We start from the raw sequence: 17,734 nt of genomic DNA on the forward strand, positions 1-17,734 counted from the left end.
AAAGAAACTGGTACACCTGCAGGGCTCCTGTGAGCACGCACAAGTGCCACAACTCGACGTGGCATGGACTCGACTAATGTCTGAAGTAGTGCTAGAGGGAATCGACACTATGAATCCTGCAGGGCTGTCCATCAATTCGTAAGAGTATGAGGGGGTGAAGACCTCTTCTGAACAGCTAATTGCAAGGCATCCCAGATATGCTCAGTAATGTTCATTTCTGGGGAGTGGACTCGACTAATGTCTGAAGTATTGCTAGGGGGAATTGACACTATGAATCCTGCAGGACTGTCCATAAATCCGTAAGAGTATGAGGGAGTGGAGACCTCTTCTGAACAGCTAATTGCAAGGCATCCCAGATATGCTCAGTAATGTTCATTTCTGAGGAATGTTTTGGGCAGCGGACGTGTTTCAACTCGGGAGAGTGTTCCTGGAGCCACTCTGTAGCGATTTTGGACGTGTGGGGTGCCGCATTGTCCTGCTGGAATTTCCGAAGTCCACCGGAATGCACCATGGACACAGATGGATTCAGGTAATCAGTCAGGCTGCTTTAGACAGGGTGCTTACGTACGTGTCACCTGTCAGAGTCGTATCTAGTCGTGTCCCATATCACTCCAACTGCGCACGCCCCACATCATTACAGAAACTTCAACCAGCTTGAACAGTCCCCTGCTGCCATGCAGAGTCCCTGGATTCACGAGGTTGTCCTGTACACGTCATCCGCTAGACAAAATTTGAAACGAGACTCATCCGACGAGACAACTGGTTCCCAGTCAACAGTCCAATGTCGAAGGGCCCAGGCGAGGCATAAAGCTTTGTGTCGTGCAATCATCAAGGGTACACAAGTCATCTGATTGTTGATGAGCTAGCATTGAAATCTGCAGCAATTTGCGGAAGGGTTGCACTTCTGTCGCGTTGGACGATTATCTTCAGTCGTCGTTGGTCCCGTTCTTGCAGGATCTTTTCCGGCCGCAGCGATATCGGGAATTTGATGCTTTACTGGATTCCTGATATTCACGGTACACTCGTGAAATGTTCGTACGGGAAACTCCCCACTTCATCGCTACTTCGGAGATGCTGTGTCCCATCGCTCGTGCGCCGACTGTAACACCATGTTCAAACTCACTTAAATTTTGACAACCTGTCATTGTAGCAGCAATAATCGATCTAACAACTGCGTGAGATACTTGTTACATAGGTGTTGCCGACCGCAGCGCCGTACTCTGCCTGTTTATATATCTTTGTATTTGAATACGCTTGCCTGTACCAGTTTCTTTGCCGCTTCAGTGTATTTGGTGCGAGAGCGTTACGGAGACGGCAACAAACCCCAGTGACCCAATGGTAGACGCTACAAGAGATGCTTTGTTTATCACGGAGGCGTCCACTATTGAAAAGAGTCGAGCAATATAGTCCTTTCAGCACCGTAGTCTCGCGAAATGACCACAACGAGAAGACGAGAAATCACAGACATTAGAGCTGTTACAGATTTTTTTCAGCGCACCCATCTAGAAAGGAACCGGGGAGGGAGGAAATGTTTGTGCTGTCAGAAGTAGCCTCAAACACGCATGGTAATGATGGCTTGTGGAGTATAGGTGTAGATGTTCATTGTAAATGAAAATGTGTACTCAGATACGTTGGTGACCCCGTCGATCACGGTGGTGAAGGCTGTAGAAAGTGCTCAGACTTCTTTTGGCAGCGTAATGTGCAACTCTTTTATGCTGTGAAAACTGATAACGCGTGCCTTCCCCATCTCGCACTGTGATGACACCGTTCCTGCATGCATATGTATTCAAGACTCGTTCTTGTATACATTTCCATCAGTGTTTGTGCTGGTTTGGAAGTCAGCAGTTCACAAATGTTTCGGATAGTCATTGTTTATTTTTTTTCTGTACCTCGTCAGATGTCCGTGGGTTGGAGCAGTAATTCGCACAGACACGTAGGTGTTTCCTGCGTCCAATGAAGAGGCGACTTTCTGGAGCCTCACTGGGGTAGTCGTTTCTGTGAGACTCTGTTGCGTTTCCTCCGAAGGTCGGGTACATCCGGTTTGCTGCTGTAAAAGAAGTAAATAGTATACAGTTATCTGCAATAAGGTGTTGTTCGCTTTTTAACCCATATCTAATACGTTAATCTTTATTGGAATTTATTTTTACACACTGCATGACGATGAGCTTGCTGGCTTCCAAATATACTGGAGACAAACATGTTAAAGAGATCAATATTTCTGACATGCTGCTATTATATGAGGTAAAAACTACGCAAAGAAGAACATCGAACTATGGGTGTTTGCGATCAAAATTCGTACTCAATTAAAAGACCCTTTTAACGACAAATGTATCTTCTTAAGACATGGTGTTCGACAGTAGTGTGGGAAAGTGTCATACGGCACGCAAAACACAACTGGATCCTTATTATAGCGAAGTATCAATTCCCAGCTCTGTTCCATTCCGCCAGAACCATGAGTGTATTTCACAGAACATTAGAAGTACTTTTTTAATTATGTGCTTCTGGTGGATATTAGGCCCAGCAGTTATCATGATGCAGTGTAAGGTTTAACACATTTGTTTTCACTTACTTCTTCTAAACACCATATTAGCACATTAAATATTCACCAGAGCATTACAGTTTGTGATCCAATCTTGAAGGTGGATGTAGAATATCTTTTCATCTGAATAGAAATAATAGTTGTAAATTTGATTGCTCATTATGTCAACAAACATGTTCCTTGAGTAACAGTTAGATGTGCAATGATCGAAATTTTGAACTTTCTTTTACATTCTCTGTAAGTCTTAATGATGTATCACTATTATAGTTGCGCTCTACCAAAACTACGGTTTCGGTTATTTGGATACACCGCGTACATGACATGGTAAATGGTAGTATTGGGATCAACTTCGTCCTGAGCCACTATGGATTGTTGCCAAATTTATTCAACATGGCGGCCTCTCTCCCATCTCCTTCTCCCTGAGGAGTAGATGCGGCAATGTCGAACAGCTAACATCACCACCCCTCCATCACCACTCCTCCCCCATATCCCACTTTCCCTCCCCCCTCCCCTCCCCTGAATTCCATCCCCTCCTCCACTTCCCACCCCCTCCACCACTTGTGAATTGGCAGGAAAAAGTCTGTGCTCAGCTGCTCCCCCTGTCCACGCTATTTCTGATGTATATGTCCACCTGTAATTTTGAAGACCGATTGCTTTAGTTCTCAATACCGCCACCAGAGGGTGCTCGAAACTGTCCTACAGCCGCCCCCACACTTTCTGCCGCCCACTGCATCCACTTTTTCCGATCGCGTGTGTATTGTTCACACTGTTGTCAGCCCTAATCAACAATACCTCTCGAAATTGGCAGGACAATGCTAAAACGATAACTAAAACAATTCTATAAACTGATCCACACTTCGAAAAACGCTTTGTAAATGGCCTGAGCATAGCCGCATATCGCGAAAAAAACTTCGACCTTTACATGGAAAAATTTTGAAGAAGAGGCAACTGCTTGGTCTTGGTGAGAAACAGTCCATCTGTACTATATATCAAATTAATTGTTTAACAATTTGCAGGAGTCAAATAGATCACTTAAAACACCACAATCTTACGATGATTCTTCTTCGTACTAAAATATATTTTCGACGCTTGATAATCACATACAAACATTTTGCAAACCAAGTAATTAAATTTCTGTCACAAATAGATGGTAGCGTCAAATATATCTCAAGTCTTGTACTCACCAACACTTGAGAACACAAGCACTCTCTTCCACCACAACATTTCCACCTTACACTGAACATACCTGGCGACAAAAACCAGACTGCATACATTCACGACCACGAAGCGCGCACCGTCCCCCAACTGCTGGGGGAACGCGCCGGCTCTGCCCGGGAGAGGCCCGCACATACTTCAGCCGCGCCAGCAGTTGCGGACGCATCTCCAGCCAGCTCATAGGCCAGAGAGACTGGCATCGTGAACGCCAAGCGGTCAACCAGTCAGTTTACATGGCGAAAGGGGGGGGGGGGATAATCGTCCAGCACAAACACTCACCAAATTGATTCTTCTCATATTTCCACCTAAAAATTGGAGAACACACGCAACACACACGTTAACTTACTGCTTAGTGCACTAGTCAGCCATCTAGATGGCGCTAGGAGGGCCGCCGCCAGGACTTGCCCCCGCGGCTGCAGGCACGAGTCGATTAGGCGGTAGCCGAAATCTTCCGAAATCTTTATTTCTACCCGCCGGTCGTGTGAGGCTAAGCTACCGCTTCCGGTCGGCCACTGGCCAGACGCTGTGAGACAAGCAGGCTCGGCTTGGACATTTAGTTCTAACAGCATTTCCACACCGACATAGACGCCCTAATTTAAAAAATCCACCTTATCCAATCTCAGAAAGGGATTTTGTTGTTCATGAAACTTGAAGACAGAAGAAATCGGAGCATACACGCGTTTTCATATCGCTGAAGTATCGTTACTTCCTGGAAGTCTAAAACTATACAGTTGTATCCTCTGCGTGGGAGGTCACAGATTTGTCTGAAGCACATCATTATGATGTTGCCAGTGATCTTCCTCAGAGAAAAACAGTGCTTAAAAATGGTTTCCAAATCAGTCAGAAATCTTTAGATATCTGCTTGTCAAGGATGGCGACGATGGAGGAAAGCGGCATGTTGGGCAGTTAAGTGGCAGCTTGCCTGTAGGATAAAGACATACAATACGTATCTCTAGCATTCATCATCTGCTGACCTGTCTCAGCTTGTCGATCGCCGTTCCTGTATTCCTATCGGCTGCTGCCAACCGTTACATTTATCTACATGCACCTATACATAAGAAGCTGAACGTAAGATTGTCGTCAAACAGAGAGCAGAATTACCTATATTTAATCTCACGTTCAATTTTGGAAGAGCAAAACCCAGTGCTAGCAGGACAAAGGCCGTGCTCGCAGACCAGTGTTCTCAGATCAGTATTCATGAGCAGGCTGGGTTGCTGCCTTCCTACTGGTTTCCTGAGGGAAATGGTGGGCGGATGGGTGGAGGGGGACAGAGGTTATATATACTCTCATCGTGGTTCAGTCGCCCTCATTTTGGCTCTGTCTACAGCTGCGCTGTTTTGAGTTTTCGCCGCCAAGATCAAAAGCTTCCCATCATCATCATCATCATCAGACACCAGCAGTGCTAGCAGCAAACGCCTCCGAGTTGAGGAAGAGGAAGTACTGTGTAGTTACAAAACATGCTTTCATCTTCGTGTGTGTGTGTGTGTGTTTATATTTAGGAACAAGTTAGAAACGGCAGTCATTTGTATTTCTGTTAGGTTTATTTTCTCAGCAAGTGTGTGATGGCACTTCACACTGCTGAAACTTGTCACTCAGTACTTTTCCCGTTGGATTATAATAGTTCTCTTAGGGTTTTTGTCATAAAGTCTGAAGACTAGCCAAGGATGATTTTTGGTGCTTCCACTACTGGAACTTTTCACTGCAGACTTTTATTTACTATGATGCGTAGAAAAAGGTGTTATTCTAATTGTTCTGTGTGTGAGTGTGTGTGTGTGTGTGTGTGTGTGTGTCACTATATTTTAGACAAGTAGTTCTTGTTATTTTTGCACCTTCCAGCTGTATTCCAGTCTTTTTTTCTCTTTGTTTCAGCGTACATTCATGAAATGCAAGAGAACTAAGTCGCGAGCTGGAGGATGAAAGAGAAGTTGCCTGTACAGAGCCTCAGGAGCAGTCTCCTCCTGCCGTGCCTCCACCAGCACATCAACCTTGTAGGTACATAATTTTTTTTCATTTTCAAATCTTGTGGTATATACCCACGTCAAAGGAAGAAGAAGAAGTGAGTTTATACTTCTTGTTACAATAGACGACCTCAACGAAACTGACGAGGCAGTTGACAAATATCTTAACGGGGAACATTCCTCTCTCCCACTCTCTGCCGTACCACTCTGGCGTCTGTGGGTCTCCACCCCTCTGGTTGCTAGACCTCTGACACCACAGGCAACTGAGTCTGGCAGTAGCTTTCTGTCCCATCCTGTTAGTGACGGATACCAGCAATTAAACTACTCAGTGATTGAGGATGCTTTTCAGGAGCAGATCTCAGTTACCCCTACAGAGAATGCTGTGAGAGGGTACCATGATCCGAGCAGCTTCCTTGAAGCAAGCATTCTCACTACAGAAAGGAAAGTCACCAAAATCATTAAGGATCCACGATATCGGTCAATGAAGAGTGCTGCATTACTGCGCTGTGAAATAACACAGCCCCTCAAAAAAAAAAAAAAGGACGGTTCTGAAGAGACAAGTCTTGTCTACGTTTGGAGGGAGATTAAAGTGATGTCCTGGATCACCTCAATCGCTGAGTGGCTCCGTAAATTCGCCTTGAGTGCTATATGGGCCCTGTTTTCCGAAATGGAAGTTAGAGGTTCAGTTAAAGCACTCAGCTGCGTACTATATCTAGACAACCACTGTCATGTCCATGATACAGTCAATGGCGGGCACAGCTACATCGAGCTTCCTTAGGATATTTCACCTAAAATGGCTCGTATTAATGCCCAAAATAAAGAAGACAGCTATTGTTTTGCATGGTCGCTGCTGGCTTGCAAGAGAAATTACAATCATAAGGATCATCCGAAGTACCCAACTCGATACACTAGAGGTACTGACGTTCGTGGACTTTATAATTTTGATGGTATCGAGTTCCCCTTTACACTCCAGGACATTCCTAAAATTGAGGCACAGAATACCAATATGTCAGTTCATGCTTATGGGCTGGGCGCTTGTAACTCAGGTGATAAGTATAGAACAGAGTCGTCAGACCCGTTCATTTCTCGAAATTTGCTAATCACCATAAGATGCATGTGAACTTGCTGTTCACATATGAGGAGCATAAGGAGAAAGGATTATCATTACAGCTGGATCAAGTATGTGTCCACCCTCTATCCCCCCAATTGAAGATCATCATATGAAACATATTTGCTTAAGATGTCTGAATTATTTTTCCACGAGTGACCTTTTAGCAAACATTAAGCTGATTGCTCTATCAGGAAATCGATACGTGCTATAATGCCTACCAAGGAAAACAAATTCTTTAAGTTTAAGAAGGCATTCCACCAGGAGCGATGCCGCTTAGTAGTTTACACTGATTTAAAAACGCCAACCTCGCTCCTGTGAGAAAGTGACCCCACAGTCTCACATAGTAATTTCACAGTAAAATATGTACCGTATGTGGCAGCGTACCAGTTTGTACCGTCCTGCGATTCGAGTCTTAACCACTACAAATCATGACTGCAGCGCCCAAGACCGCTCGGCTAATCCCGCGCGGCTACAAATCTTATGTCGTGGATAATACTGCGGTATGGTTACTTACTGAGCACGAGCAACTTTCGTAGGATATTGATAAGCTTTAAGCACCAACATTCCCATGACCACGTCGATGGAGAATGAAATTTTATGAGGAAGCGGTTGACTGTTACACACACATCAAAAAAAGTTTTGCATCACCCCGGTTCCCAGAACTCCTGAAGGCAGACGTTGACTGTGCATGCTGCATCACAGACACAGTCCCTTTGACTGTCCAGAGATGTCACTAAAGCCCTCCAAAGATGTAAACAACCATGCATGAGCAGGGCCTATTACATGGAGAGGTTCCGACAGCCGATCAGTTCCAGTTATTCCACCACGAAGGAGGTACATGGCTCATGTTGTCTGTAGTTCAAGCATGCCTAAACGGTGAGTACCGCGGTTCAATCGCGTCCGCATTGTTTCTTTGTGCCAGGGAGGGCTCTCAACAAGGGAATTTCCAGGCGTGTCGGAATGAACCAAAGCGGTGTTGTTCGGACATGGAGGAGATACAGACAGAGAACAATTGTCGATAACATGCCTCGCTCACGCTGCCCAAGGGCTGCTATTACAGTGGATAACCACTACCTACGGATTATGGCTCGGACGAACCCTGACAGCAACGCCACCATGTTGAATAATGCTTTCCGTGCAGCCACAGGACGTCGTGTTACGACGAAAACTGTGCGCAATGGGCTGTATGATGCGCAACTTCATCCCGTCGTCCATGGCGACGTCAATCTTTGTAACCACGACACCATGCAGCGCGGCACAGATGGGCCTAACAACATGCCGAATGGACCGCTCACCATTGGCATCACGTTCTCTTCACCGATGAGTGTCGCATATGCCTTCAACCAGACAATCATGGGAGACGTGTTTGGAGGCAACCCGGTCAGGCTGAACGGCTTAGACACACTGTCCAGCGAGTGTAGCCAGGTGGAGGGTCCCAGCTGTTTTGGGGTGGCATTATGTGGGGCCGAGTACAGCGCTGGTGGTCGTGGAAGGCGCCGCAACAACTGTATGATACGTGAATGCCATCCTCTGACTGATAGTGCAACCATATCGGCAGCATATTGGCGAGGCACTCCCCTTCATGCACGACAATTCGCACCCACATCATGCACATCTTGTGAATGACTTCCTTCAGGTTAACGACATCGCTCGGCTAGAGTGGCCAGCATGTTCTCCAGACATGAAACCTATCGAAGATGCCTGAGATACATTTAAAAGAGCTGTTTATGGACGACGTGACCAACCAATCACTCTGAGGGATCTAAGCCGAATCGCCGTTGAGGAGTGGAACAGTCTGGACTAACAGTGCCTTGATGATCTTGTGGATGGTATGCCACGACGAATACAGGCATGCATCAGTGGAAGAGGACGTGCTACTGGGTATTGGAGGTATCGGTGTGTACTGCAGTCTGGACCATGACATCTGAAGGTCTCGCTGTGTGGTGGTATAATATGCAATGTGTGATTTTCATGAGCAATAAAAAGGGTGGAAATGACGTTTATGTTGATCTCTATTCTACTTTTCTGTACAGGTTCCGGAACTCACGGAACCGAGGTTAGGCAAAAATTTTTTTGGTGTCTGTATTTGTGCGTTATGTTACATAGAAAGGTGGAAACCCCTCGTAGGGATCACTGCCATCTTACAGGGAAGATCTATGATGCAGCTCACAATACATGCAACTTGAAGTACCAATTACAACGAACATACCCGTTTCCTTTCAGAATTTAAGCGCATATGACGCTCTTGTTGGCTAATTTCGGTGCGCAGAAAGATCAGGTTTATGTCCTGCGTGAGAATGTTGAGAAGTATATTTCATGCTCCAAACGAATGACGCCAAGACTCACTCTCCAGTTCCTTGACTCGCTACGCTTTATTCAGGCACCACTCCAGAAACTTGTTTAAACTGTAGCTCAGAAGGACTTGCAAATCACTTGTGCCATAGTTCCTGACGGGGAAAAGTATCTGCTTGTGACTAGGAAGTGTTCAAAAATGGTTGAAATGGCTCTGAGCACTATGGGACTTAACGTCGGAGGTCATCAGTCCCCTAGAACTTAGAACTACTTAAACCTAACTAACCTAAGGACATCACACACACCCATGCCCGAGGCAGGATTCGAACCTGCGACCGTAGCGGTCACGGGGTTCAAGACTGAAGCGCCTAGAACCGCACGGCCACACCGGTCGGTCACACTTCCTAGTCTACAGAGAGAAAAGGACTATTTACAACGTGTACAGAAACGAGACGGCAATTGTAAGAATCGAGGGGCATGACAAAAAATGGTTCAAATGGCTCTGAGCACTATGGGAATTAACATCTAGGTGCTTCAGTCTGGATCCGCTACGGTCGCAGGTTCGAATCCTGCCTCGGGCATGGATGTGTGTGATGTCCTTAGGTTAGTTCTAAGTTCTAGGGGACTGATGACTTCAGATGTTATGTCCCATAGTGCTCAGAGCCATTTGAACAATTTTTGACTAGGAAGTGTGTTTTCCCAGAAGAGTGTCGAGATTTATGCAAAACTCAATGAAACTAGATTACCTGGCATAAATGCATTCTGCAGCAACCTTACAAACAATGCCATAAGGAATGCAGAGCATGGGCATGCTGTGAATGTCTGGTGAGAGTTCAACATCTCCACTTTTGGGGAGTATGCACAGCTGTATATGGGGACAGATGTGCACTTGCTTGTAGATGTTTTCGCAAAATTCCGGAGTCTATGCATGACCATATACCCTGGATCGTGCCTTTTTTTACACCCCCTCCTGGGTTATCTTAGAAGGCTATGCTGAGTAAGAGAAGCGCAGAATCGAACTGTTGACTGAGGCTGACATGCTTCTTTTCTTTGTGTGAGGGACACATGGATGGGTGAGATGTTCAGCACATCCGATAATTCGAGTTACATCATGTACGTTGATGTGAATAACTTACATGGGCATAACGTGCAACAATCGCTGCCAATTGGCGGGTTTCGATGGTCCAATGACGAATGCGTCGGATTAAGAAAAAATTTCCGCAGTGGTGGGGGTGTGGCGACTGATTCTGGCGTAGGGAAGCAAAACTCACTTACCCTATTAGTATAAATGATGCACATAGCGACTTGTCACTGTGTCCAGAGCAACTACACTCCTGGAAATTGAAATAAGAACACCGTGAATTCATTGTCCCAGGAAGGGGAAACTTTATTGACACATTCCTGGGGTCAGATACATCACATGATCACACTGATAGAACCACAGGCACATAGACACAGGCAACAGAGCATGCTTAATGTCGGCACTAGTACAGTGTATATCCACCTTTCGCAGCAATGCAGGCTGCTATTCTCCCATGGAGACGATCGTAGAGATGCTGGATGTAGTCCTGTGGAACGGCTTGCCATGCCATTTCCACCTGGCGCCTTAGTTGGACCAGCGTTCGTGCTGGACGTGCAGACCGCGTGAGACGACGCTTCATCCAGTCCCAAACATGCTCAATGGGGGACAGATCCGGAGATCTTGCTGGCCAGGGTAGTTGACTTACACCTTCTAGAGCACGTTGGGTGGCACGGGATACATGCGGACGTGCATTGTCCTGTTGGAACAGCAAGTTCCCTTGCCGGTCTAGGAATGGTAGAACGATGGGTTCGATGACGGTTTGGATGTACCGTGCACTATTCAGTGTCCCCTCGACGATCACCAGTGGTGTACGGCCAGTGTAGGAGATCGCTCCCCACACCATGATGCCGGGTGTTGGCCCTGTGTGCCTCGGTCGTATGCAGTCCTGATTGTGGCGCTCACCTGCACGGCGCCAAACACGCATACGACCATCATTGGCACCAAGGCAGAAGTGACTCTCATCGCTGAAGACGACACGTCTCCATTCGTCCCTCCATTCACGCCTGTCGCCACACCACTGGAGGCGGGCTGCACGATGTTGGGGCGTGAGCGGAAGACGGCCTAAAGGTGTGCGGGACCGTAGCCCAGCTTCATGGAGACGGTTGCGAATGGTCCTCGCCGATACCCCAGGAGCAACAGTGCCCCTAATTTGCTGGGAAGTGGCGGTGCGGTCCCCTACGGCACTGCGTAGGATCCTACGGTCTTGGCGTGCATCCGTGCGTCGCTGCGGTCCGGTCCCAGGTCGACGGGCACGTGCACCTTCCGCCGACCACTGGCGACAACATCGATGTACTGTGGAGACCTCACGCCCCACGTGTTGAGCAATTCGGCGGTACGTCCACCCGGCCTCCCACATGCCCACTATACACCCTCGCTCAAAGTCCGTCAACTGCACATACGGTTCACGTCCACGCTGTCGCGGCGTGCTACCAGTGTTAAAGACTGCGATGGAGCTCCGTATGCCACGGCAAACTGGCTGACACTGACGGCGGCGGTGCACAAATGCTGCGCAGCTAGCGCCATTCGACGGTCAACACCGCGGTTCCTGGTGTGTCCGCTGTGCCGTGCGTGTGATCATTGCTTGTACAGCCCTCTCGCAGTGTCCGGAGCAAGTATGGTGGGTCTGACACACCGGTGTCAATGTGTTCTTTTTTCCATTTCCAGGAGTGTAGTTCTGCCAGGAGGCCCCACCCCAAAACAATGCTGTCGTATTCTCCAGCAATATCTCAGCTTAGGGATGGAACTGGTTAGAATCATCTGGGCTATCTCCTTCAAGTAGTCCCCTGATTGAAGCAGGATATTGATTTGAATTCGAAACAGAGAACGTCCACGACAAGTAACTTCGAGAAATATTAATAAATAACTCAATTTTCGGTAACACAATGGAGAATTTGAGGTAACATCGTGACATATTGTTTAGAACAGAATGGGATGGTCTTTGGGAAGTAAGAAAATGCATCTCCAGACCGAATTTTAAGTGGGTGACAATATTCAAAGAGAACTTTGTTGCTGTGGAGAAGGCGAACTTTCACGGAACCTATCTGTGTGGGGATGTGCATACTAGACCTATCCAAACTCCACATGTACCGATTCCACTACAGGTGTGTGAAACTCTTTTCAAAGATCCAAATTTACTGTGTATGGATAGAGATAGCTTCACCTTATAGCGCGAAGGGCCGCAATCCATATAACGTAATGAGGTACTATGATGAAACATGTGACACTGCTGGGTTGTTGTTGTTGTTGTGGTCTTCAGTCCTGAGACTGGTTTGATGCAGCTCTCCATGCTACTCTATCCTGTGCAAGCTTTTTCGTCTCCCAGTACCTACTGCAACCTACATCCTTCTGAATCTGCTTAGTGTATTCATCTCTTGGTCTCCCTCTACGATTTTTACCCTCCACGCTGCCCTCCAATACTAAATTGGTGATCCCTTGATGCCTCAGAACATGTCCTACCAACCGATCCCTTCTTCTGGTCAAGTTGTGCCACAAACTTCTCTTCTCCCCAATCCTATTCAATACTTCCTCATTAGTTATGTGATCTACCCATCTAATCTTCAGCATTCTTCTGTAGCACCACATTTCGAAAGCTTCTATTCTCTTCTTGTCCAAACTATTTATCGTCCATGTTTCACTTCCATACATGGCTACACTCCATACGAATACTTTCAGAAATGACTTCCTGACACTTAAATCAATACTGGATGTTAACAAATTTCTCTTCTTCAGAAACACTTTCCTTGCCATTGCCAGCCTACATTTTATATCCTCTCTACTTCGACCATCATCAGTTATTTTGCTCCCCAAATAGCAAAACTCCTTTGCTACTTTAAGTGTCTCATTTCCTAATCTAATTCCCTCAGCATCACCCGACTTAATTCTACTACATTCCATTATCCTTGTTTTGCTTTTGTTGATGTTCATCTTATATCCTCCTTTCAAGACACTGTCCATTCCATTCAACTGCTCTTCCAAGTCCTTTGCTGTCTCTGACAGAATTACAATGTCATCGGCGAACCTCAAAGTTTTTATTTCTTCTCCATGAATTTTAATACCTACTCCGAATTTTTCTTTTGTTTCCTTTACTGCTTGCTCAATATACAGATTGAACAACATCGGGGAGAGGCTACAACCCTGTCTTACTCCCTTCCCAACCACTGCTTCCCTTTCATGTCCCTCGACTCTTATAACTGCCATCTGGTTTCTGTACAAATTGTAAATAGCATTTCGCTCCCTGTATTTTACCCCTGCCATCTTCAGAATTTGAAAGAGTATTCCAGTCAACATTGTCAAAAGCTTTCTCTAAGTCTACAAATGCTAGAAACGTAGGTTTGTCTTTCCTTAATCTTTCTTCTAAGATAAGTCGTAAGGTCAGTATTGCCTCACGTGTTCCAGTGTTTCTACGGAATCCAAACTGATCTTCCCCGAGGTTGGCTTCTACTAGTTTTTCCATTCGTCAGTAAAGAATTCGTGTTAGTATTTCGCAGCTGTGACTTATTAAACTGATAGTTCGGTAGTTTTCACATCTGTCAACACCTGCTTTCTTTGGGATTGGAATTATTATATTCTTCTTGAAGTCTGAGGGTATTTCGCCTGTTTCATACATCTTGCTCACCAGATGGTAGAGTTTTGTCAGTACTGGCTCTCCCACGGCCGTCAGTAGTTCCAATGGAATATTGTCTACTCCGGGGGCCTTGTTTCGACTCAGGTCTTTCCGGCTCTGTCAAACTCTTCACGCAGTATCATATCTCCCATTTCATCTTCATCTACATCCTCTTCCATTTCCATAATATTGTCCTCAAGTACATCGCCCTTGTATAGACCCTCTATATACTCCTTCCACCTTTCTGCTTTCCCTTCTTTGCTTAGAACTGGGTTTCCATCTGAGCTCTTGATATTCATACAAGTCGTTCTCTTATCTCCAAAGGTCTCTTTAATTTTCCTGTAGGCGGTATCTATCTTACCCCTAGTGAGATAGGCCTGTACATCCTTACATTTGTCCTCTAGCCATCCCTGCTTAGCCATTTTGCACTTCCTGTCGATCTCATTTTTGAGACGTTTGTATTCCTTTTTGCCTGTTTCACTTACTGCATTTTTATATTTTCTCCTTTCATCAATTAAATTCAATATTTCTTCTGTTACCCAAGGATTTCTACTAGCCCTCGTCTTTTTACCTACTTGATCCTCTGCTGCCTTCACTACTTCATCCCTCAAAGCTACCCATTCTTCTTCTACTGTATTTATTTCCCCCATTCCTGTCAATTGCTCCCTTATGCTCTCCCTGAATCTCTGTACAACCTCTGGTTCTTTTAGTTTATCCAGGTCCCATCTCCTTAAATTCCCACCTTTTTGCAGTTTCTTCAGTTTTAATCTACAGATCATAACCAATAGATTGTGGTCAGAGTCCACATCTGCCCCTGGACACTGCTGGGTACGAGGTTGATAATCCTTACGGTACTGTTCCACAGAACAAGAAGGTTATCGGACTTACGAAAGACGATGTGAATGGGTCACCTATTATGGAGTTTGTAGGTCTTCGAGCAAAAGTGTAAGCATATTGCACGTTGGAAGAAGCCATCGAGAGGTCGGCTAAATGGGTGTGTGGCATCGAGAGCCCTCTTGATGGAAGATTATTTGACTATTTCCAGTGCCTGTAAAATGATGTTTGCAGTGCTCTGCTGCAGCATATGGCGCGGCAAATTAGTATTCGATCGAGTGGACACAAGGCGCACACTGTACTGCAATTTAAAGTCGGTCTGTTGCCTAATGACGATAAACAGGTCATTTGTGAGAACAGTATTGAAACTAGGCCTTACTCACACTATTCATTTGATGAGACTTGAGTGTGTGTGTGTGTGTGTGTGTGTGTGTGTGTGTGTGTGTGTGTGTGTGTGTGTGTGTGTGTTTAAATGTTGTATGGATGACCTGTTTAGCATAGTGTAAATATTTTTAGTTGTGTATCATGTACACTTATGTAAGTATCCCCTGCACATCATAGGAGCTTACATAGCTGTGTTCTATGTGCACCTACAGATATTCCCCAGCACAGTGTGTCATTTGTAAATATTTCCGTGTGTTCTCATGTAGACATCGGTCTGCATATATATCATATATGCCAACAACGACAAAATGTCATTCCTAAATATACACTGAATACAAAATGTGTGCTCCCATCGCTATGTACCGTGTACACTTGTAAATAGATCAGTTTTTAAGTTTCACCCGCTGCCAGTCATCTAGCCCGATTAGGTTTTAGTGTAGATAGCTCCCACTCCATCTAAAAACATACTCAACCAGTGGTACTGAAGAGTGTAAAAATATTCTCAACCACTGCTACAGTTTGGTGGACTGTGGAAGGTTTTGATTTTTCTAGTCACAGCTATTAGTAATAGTGTGTAAGCTGAAAGTACCTCTGCATTGAACATATTAGAATCAAGTGGTAGCAAGTCACAGTAATAATTATCTATGCACTGAATATCGGAACCAAATTGCGTCTCAAGAACTAAACTGTACCCCCAGAACTACATTGTATCTCAAGAACCAAACTGAATCAGAAGAACTAAATTGTATATCCAGAACTATATTGTATCTCAAGAATCAAGCTGTAACCTCAAGAACTAAATTGTTTCTGCGAGAACTGAGTGAATGAAAGATTCATAACTATTCAAACCTACCCTAATTGTGTATATAAAAGACGTGCAAGACACAGCTGATAGTTCTGAACATGGGTGCCGTTAAGGAGCTGAAGTTTAATATGGAGAATAACAAAGTATATGTAATGGTTCCATGGGATTACGCCTGTCGTGCAGCACGTGTTTCCTTATGGGAGCAGGAGGCATGCGTCCAAGTCTGAGTCCACATGCATATAGCAAACGCCTAAAATTATTATATTTCCTGTGCTTGAGGAGAACCACAGATGTGATACGAACTACCATAGTGTGAAAGAAATAATGTATACATATTTTGAGGGAAAAATTCATTTATTTTTCATCCAACTCAAAAGTAATTTTATATTTTCATAATCAGACACGACAATCTTTTCAACCATCTTGTTCTTGAGTTGGTGGAGAGCAGGGGACGCATAGAATTCCAGGTCTTGAATAGTGGCAAACTAAATGATTCGAAGCTTTCATGTGATCTTCTCCTTGCTTTTGACGTAAATGGTGGTATCCATGTGGTCGAATATTTGAAGCGACGTCACCATATCTTTATACAGTATTCCAGGATCATCGCAGCGAATTCCATTGTAGAAACGTGTTAACCTCTTTGCACTCCTCTGTGTTTTAGCACACTTTACACTCTTGAATGATCTCTGTAATGCATTGTTTGCTGAAACTGCCTCTATCACACTGGCATTTCTGTGTTTGCTATGAATGCAACTTCTGTAAATATGAACTGCCTAAACTGATCATCATAGAAACCCTGAACGTCTGTAATGATGTTCGCGCCTTGATATACCATTGTGAAATGTTCTGGATATAGTGCAGCACTTGTTGATTTATACAACTCATTGCACAACACCAGTGAGCAAGCAATAGTTAATCACACAGTCATGTAGAACTAGAGCATACGCTGCAATGTGTTCTGGGAAATGTGCGAAGATTCAAATTCAGTTCATACATCTATAGGTCCAGATTTAATTATCTCGCTCTGTTTTCAGCAGTCTATTACGATTATTGGCTCCAGATCCTTGAATTTCCGTGGGCATAGTAGACATCCCTTCTCTTCTTCATAGTAAGAAGCACAGAAACTCACACACATGCCATACGCTAGACTGTATACCTTTTCATCCCATTGCAGGTGTAAATTGTCATATGGGTATAATCTAGAGTTGGTTAACCTAAAACTGTCAAATTGGATGGAATCATTTGGTGTAGTCTCTCTTCCAGTTGTCTGAAACGAAAGCATGATGAATCTGGGGGTCTTTAATTGCACAGAGGTTGTAATAGACTGCCGGCTGCTAGTCGCCGAGCGGTTCTAGGCGCTTCAGTCTGGAACCGCGTGACCGCTACGGTCGCAGGTTCGAATCCTGCCTCGGGCATGGATGTGTGTGATGTCCTTAGGTTAGTTAAGTTTAAGTAGTTCTAAGTTCTAGGGGACTGATGACCTCAGAAGTTAAGTCCCATAGTGCTCAGAGCCATTTGAACCATTTTAATAGACTACGTTTGTCTGCTTGCAGTTGGTAGCGCTGGGTACTTAATAATCTGCCATGACTGGAAGATAAAAGTAGAAATACACCAGCATTCCAAACTTTTAAAAGCTTCAAACGCTGCTCATCAGATACAGTAACGTCTGGCATTTTCCATATTATTTTATTGATGGTGATCTCGTTCTTCTCTCAGGCGCCTTGAGTGTATGAGTTGCCTGTTGTACTCTGTACCAGAACAAGTTCCTGTTTAGAATTCAGAACAACTCACCACATGTCCTCAAATTATCCCATAAGCAGTTTCAGATGTGTGTGTGCAGAAAATTTCTTGTAATCCTACACTGTTCTACCCACTGTCTCATGTATGAACCATCCAGCATTTTCTAAACTG

The 17,734-nt window shown here is 45.0% G+C and overlaps 1 protein-coding gene across 2 annotated transcripts in view; it reads right to left on the reverse strand.

Moving 5' to 3' along the window:
• LOC124612679 overlaps nt 1-17,734 on the reverse strand; it is a 70,681-nt gene that overhangs the window by 28,951 nt on the left and 23,996 nt on the right. The window contains exon 4 of one of the 2 annotated variants that reach the window (XM_047141008.1): nt 1,890-2,044. In XM_047141008.1, coding sequence (XP_046996964.1) covers nt 1,890-2,044 — 155 coding nt within the window. Of the gene's footprint in view, nt 1-1,889; nt 2,048-17,734 lie in introns of both variants that reach the window. The other variant, XM_047141007.1, reaches the window with a different exon arrangement.

The sequence above is a fragment of the Schistocerca americana genome, chromosome 4, assembly GCF_021461395.2.
Source record: "Schistocerca americana isolate TAMUIC-IGC-003095 chromosome 4, iqSchAmer2.1, whole genome shotgun sequence".
In the NCBI taxonomy this organism is placed as follows: domain Eukaryota; kingdom Metazoa; phylum Arthropoda; class Insecta; order Orthoptera; family Acrididae; genus Schistocerca; species Schistocerca americana.